Source organism: Lepisma saccharinum, chromosome 17 (genome assembly GCF_977018435.1).
Source record: "Lepisma saccharinum chromosome 17, izLepSacc3.1, whole genome shotgun sequence".
Lineage (NCBI taxonomy): Eukaryota > Metazoa > Arthropoda > Insecta > Zygentoma > Lepismatidae > Lepisma > Lepisma saccharinum.
Window position 1 is genome coordinate 33,954,811 of NC_139245.1, and position 6,282 is coordinate 33,961,092.

The 6,282-nt window shown below is 39.9% G+C and overlaps 2 protein-coding genes across 4 annotated transcripts in view; one reads left to right on the forward strand and one right to left on the reverse strand.

Annotated features, from left to right (window-relative positions):
* LOC146001672 (uncharacterized) overlaps positions 1 to 6,282 on the reverse strand; it is a 713,225-nt gene that overhangs the window by 651,741 nt on the left and 55,202 nt on the right. The window lies entirely within an intron of this gene.
* On the forward strand, positions 4,076 to 4,561 carry LOC146001364 (protein GVQW3-like). Its single transcript, XM_083138679.1, has one exon. The coding sequence runs from the start codon at positions 4,076 to 4,078 to the stop codon at positions 4,559 to 4,561; it is 486 nt and encodes a 161-aa protein (XP_082994805.1).

A 6,282-nucleotide genomic window follows, 5' to 3' on the forward strand; every position in this document is an offset into this window, starting at 1 on the left:
GTGCCAGGGGTGTCTTACCCTCACAGTATTTCTTTCCAAATTGCAAGTGATACGTGTACCAAGTTTGGTTGAAATCGCTCCAGGCGTTATGCCGGAACAAACATACACATACATATACACACATACATCCATTTATATATATATATATATATATATATATATATATATATATATATATATATATATATATATACACACACACACACACAGTATACGGGGCCCGTAGGTCATTGTGTTTTTTAGGGTTAAACATATTATTTGACTGTTTACTTTGTTTGTTTGCCACAGACAGATGGACAAACAACAGATCAATATTTTTTATTTTATGTTACGTTAGTAATAGGTAGATGTTTCTCCAGAATTTCACGTTTCTGTTTATAATAGTTTCTGAGAATCGATAGGTATCGATTGGTTTCGATTGGTGACGAGAACAAACAAATGGAAAGGATGGAGATCGAATCTTGTAGAAGATCCAGAGTTATTTCAAAATATTAAAAATGTGTCGATTGTAACTTCAATTACTTGACCTCTACAGGTAGACAGATGCACCAGTCAAAATATTTTATTTCGCCTTAAACTATTATTTATTATAACTTCATTCGTAGAAAATTTTGGATCTTCCCATATGCTATCACATTGAACACAAAGCATTTCACAGAAAATAATTGTGTTCAAAGAGTTGCCGCACAGAAGGACCTGGAGTCATATTTGATGAGAATCTATTTTTTTCTGACCACATCTCCGCAGTTACTAAGGGTTCCATGCATATGCTGGGTATACTCTATCATTTTACTGAAATAAAGCACTTGTATGCTGTCACCACTTTTTACAAATCTTACGTTCACAAAAAATTGAATACTCTTCTCAGATCGGATCCATGGCTCCTCAAATTTAGATAGACTAAATTCCGCTCTACATTTCTTCCTGGTCATTGTTCTTCACTGAAATTCATCTACAAACTGTTCTAAATTTCTTCCTGGTCACTGTTCGTCACTGAACTTCATCTACAAAGCGTTCTAAATTTCTTCCTGGTCATTGTTTGTCACTGAACTTAATCTACAAACCGTTCTAAATTTCTTCCTGGTCATTGTTCGTCACTGAACTTCATCTACAAACCGTTCTAAATTTCTTCCTGGTCATTATTCGTCACTGAACTTCATCTACAAACCGTTCTAAATTTCTTCCTGGTCATTGTTCGTCACTGAACTTCATCTACAAACCGTTCTAAATTTCTTCCTGGTCATTGTTCGTCACTGAACTTCATCTACAAAGTGTTCTAAATTTCTTCCTGATCATTGTTCGTCACTGAACTTCATCTACAAAGTGTTCTAAATTTCTTCCTGGTCATTGTTCGTCACTGAACTTCATCTACAAAGTGTTCTAAATTTCTTCCTGGTCATTGTTCGTCACTGAACTTAATTTACAAACCGTTCTAAATTTCTTCCTGGTCATTGTTCGTTACTGAACTTCATCTACAAAATACCTCAAGAAGCCAATCCTCTGAAAATATTAAATACCTACACTCTGTCTAAGGTATCTCTGGAGGAGGCGAACGAAAACAAGTGTCTGCGCATGTAGTGATGCGAGACGGCTCCACCAATGAACACGTGAGAGAAACGGGATTCAGTGAAGGGAGGAAAGCGACTGCAATTACCAGTCTTCCCGCCGCCTGTACTACTTCGTTCTGCGCACTCGATTTTCGCCACTTCTCTGACGATATGTGCGACCTTGCTCGTGAGATAATGGGATAAAAAAAAGTGGGGCGAAGTAAGCCTACATTGGAGGGTATGCGCTTGCTGTCCTGGTGCCTTTAAATAAACCAGGATGTCAGTTTCTCTGAATTTAAACGGTTCCCCCGCTTATTCAAATAATGAGACACGAACGGCCGGCCCCCGTGGCGGAGTGGTTAGCACATCGCGCTACGACGCCAGGGGTGCCGAGTTCGAATCCCGGCCTGGGCATGGGTGTTTGTGAGTGTCCATTCATCATATCATCACTCATCCCCATCTTCGCAAATTAGCCAAAAGTGGCACAAAAGGCGAAGTAAAATAAACAAATCCTCACGAACGACAAAAACAGGCAGATCATATTATATATTGCTACATAAAATAGCCAATGGCAGTGGCGGCGATTGGGTTCCAAAACCGGGGATGAAAGGTGCCAAAACTCCTTGGGGGGAAGGGGGGCAAAGACAGTATATTCCCCTTTGTAGATAAGGTTTTGCATAGTGCGAGGGCAAAAGTGGCGAGGTAGGTGCAACCCCTCGCCCCCCCTCCTAATCGCCGCCACTGGCCAATTGGAACATAATAAGTGATCGCCTTGTCCAGTATAGTCTCGCATACGACTATGCCTCATTCACCGTTACCAGTTCCACAGACTATCTGGCCAATTCAATAATTTAGTATAGCAAATATACATTCTCGAAATAAGAGATTCTTGAGATATGGATGGTAGACATGGTCAGACAGACAGAGACGAGCAGGACCGTTCAGCTTTAGCCGAAAATAGTCCTAACAACTAACAACACGTGGGTTGGGGTATTAAATGTAACTCAAGAACCGAGAAGAGAAAGCTCTTTTACTTTTTTAAAACAAAAGTAGCTTGTGGTTAGCCCATTAGGTGGTTTCCATGCTTTATTCAATCATGGTTTCCAACTTTGAAATACCTTAGTTACGGGAGATCCGCTTAAATTCTCTCTGAAATTGTTAATTCTGCATAAATATATTATATAGAATGGTGAAATTGACATTAAGCTTTTCGTTCCTGTACATAGGTTGTTATTGCCTTTTCGCAGGCGCATTTCTCGTAATCTTTTGAAGAAGTAATGAGTGCGTGGGATGAACAGATACGGCGAATACAGATCACGAAAGAAAACATGGTTATTTATAGCATAGCGCACTCCTAACTGAAGCTGTGAATTACTCAGGTGCATTGCCTTGCCTATCTTTCGTAAACTTTAACCACAGTTATCAGTAATTAATGCAATTATTAATAAAACATTGTTAACAAATATATCTATGTACACTCAACTGCAATTTATAATCGTAATATTTCTTTATGCATGTCAACATTCTCAAATTCAAATTTGAAATTTATATTTAATTTCATGTCTCAGTGCTCAACTGTAAGACCACATACGAATGTGGTTTGATTGAATTTCTTTATTTAACGTCGTTTTTCTGCTACTTTTAGCTAATCGCGAAGATGAGGATGAATGATGAAATTGATGAAGGTACACTCACCAATATCCAGGACGGGATTCGAACCCGAGACCCCTGGCGTCGTAGCGCGCTATCCTATCCACACCGAAAATGGTAAGGAAAATATACGCTTCGAGTTTGTTTCTTGGTCCACTTTATGCACAGAAATGTTAATCGGGAATGCACCTAGAGATTAAAGTAGGAACTCTATATTTCCTTACCCGGTCGCGAGAGATTCTCCTCGCAAGTTTGCGACTTGCAGCCCGGGCTGGCAACCACGTCCAGCTATTCTCGTCGGTGCTGTTGAGGATTCGCAGAGCCGCTGAGAGGGTACTGTCACCCTTGTAGCCTCCAGATTTGATTTACAACTGTTGGTCCCTTCTCGAGACCGGTCCGGAATGGTGAAGCGAATTGCAGCCCGAGCTGGCAACCACCTTGGACGATGACCTTCCGTTCGTGACAGTGGCGGTGAGCGACTGAATGATCTAACAGGGCCGACGTTGCTTCCCGCCTCCAAATTTTGAGATTTACGGACGGGCACAACGGTCAAATCAGTTTTCACAGCAATTCTCACTAACAAATACACTGGAGTGGAAATATTCTGATTAATTGACTTCTCCGCTGTCCGAAATGGAACATGACAACGATAATCATCACTAACGAAATGAATTTAATGATATTGGCTCTAGTCCAGTTCATTTTAACCAAATTGTACTAGGTTGTATCAAAAAGTAAGGTGAATTTATCTGTAAAACCCAGAGTTTTTTGTGTAGCTAATTGAATTTTTTGTATGTGTCAGATACCAAGGTGATGCAAGTCTGACGGCAATTACAGTCTACTACGTCAACCCGTCTGGTACCTAGAGCAATTCAAAGATGGCGCAACGATTTGAACATTACTTCAAGGAGGAGGTGCGCAGTGTTATTAGTTTTTTATGGGTCAAGGGAAAGAATCCATCTGAAATTCATCGAGAATTGCTGGAGGTCTATGGAGAGACTGTTATGTCGCAGAAACAAGTGTATGACTGGTGTAACTCATTTGCAAGTGGTAGGAGTAGTGTGACAGATGATGACAGAAGTGGCAGACCAGCAACGTCCATCACCGACAGGAATGTGCGAGACGTGGATGCGATGATCCGTGAAGACAGAATATTCAGGTTGCATGACGTTGCTGATGCATTGAACATCTCATATGGTTCAGTGAGGAGTATCGTCCATGACCAACTTGGCTTCAGGAAAGTGCGTGCGCGCTGGGTGCCCAAAAATCTGAGTGAGGAACAAAAACACCACCGAATGGGCATTTCCCTGACCCACCTCACACGATATGCCCACGAAGGCAGTGGTTCCTATGTTGAATTTTAGTGTGATACCATGTGTCAAACATACTACAGTTTCATATATTTTTCTATGCACGTTTTTCAATAAATCGAAAATTCAAGTCGTTGCGCCATCTTTGAATTGCTCTAGGTACCAGACGGGTTGACGTAGAAGGCTGTAATTGCCGTCAGACTTGCATCACTTTGGTATCTGACACACACAAAAAATTTAATTAGCTACACAAAAAACTTGAGTTTCACAGACAAATTCACCTTACTTTTTGGTACAACCTAGTATATTTGTCAAGAAGCCTAGACGTAACCAAACTAATACTTTCTATGATTTTGCATAATTTATTTATTAATATTTAATTTGAAGTATACATATTATAAAGCTTAAAAATTTGAAAACTCTTTACAAGTAAAATTGTTGGGACATTAACTTTTAAAAAACAAATTTACCGGGACGCGGGGTCACGGAGGTTGAGAACCACTGACTTAGGGTGTCTTAACGGTTTGCGAATTTTTGCCGTCTTGAAATAAATGCACAAAGGGTATTAATTAAATCGATCTCGCCACGTTATTTTTATAATTAATCCCGTATCATCCATTCGTCTTGTAACAATGGCTAAAAGTCCGATACATAACACGCAATAGAGAATGACCTTAATGAAAAATAAATATTAGATATTAGTATTTCTCTGTACTTCTGTCCTCTAGAGTATTCAGTTTCTAAGGGCGTACGTAATTGCTGACTGACATTTCGTCACTCTTTAATCTTGCCTTCGTTTGCCTACCCCAGTTCGTCTGAGAGGTACGACCTAATTTGTACCTGTGCAAATTGAAGAGCTGAACCTTAACACGCATCAGTACAGCTTGGCGGAGGGTTTAGCGTAGAGTGCGCCGATGGTAGAGAATCCTGGGTAAGTGATTGCACGTATCGTGATGTTTACTTCATCCTCCTGATTAAACTAGTCTATGTTCGTTGTAAGAACGAAGTCAATATGAACAATACACGTGCCTTTTGACAAATACTATTGGTTGTTCGATCTGGTTTCATTTGATATTGGTTATTTAGCGTAACTATTCTGTAACTGATTTACTATTTAACCAAGTAACTGCTACTCACTTACTTCTTTAAAATGTAACTTCCGAATGCTGGTGTTCTGCAAGGGAAGGAGAGAGGAGAAAAACTGAAGTTGAAAAAACCGAGAAGAAAAAGGGGGAGAATTAGGAGACAGAGAGACATAGAGAGAGAGAGATACATGATGATATTGATGAAAAAGGAGGCTGGGAAGGAAAGAGAGCGAGATGGAGTTAGAGGGAAAAATCCGAGAAGATTAGGAAAAAAGAGAAAATGGAGTACAAGATGGAAACTACGAAAAAGATAATAGGAAGAAAAGTGTGAGTGAGTGTGTGTGTGTGTGCTAGAGAGAGAGAGAGAGAGAGAAAGAGAGAAGTAAAGAAAGCGAAAGAGAAAGATGTAAAGAAATGGAAAGAGAAAGAAATGGAAAGAGAAAGAAGTAAAGAGAGAGAGAGAGAGAGAGAGAGAGAGAAGGAAAGAAAGGGAGAGAAGTTAAAAAAGCTTTAGAGAGAGCAGCAAAGAAAGCTAGAGAGAGAGGGAGAGAGAGAGAGAGAAAGAAAGAGAGAGAGAGAAACAAAACAGAGTGAAGTAAAAAGAGCGAGAGAGATAGTGAAAAGTAAAGAAAGCGAAAGAAGTAAAGAAACGAGAGAGAAAATGTAAAGAAAGCGAGCGAGAGAGAGAGA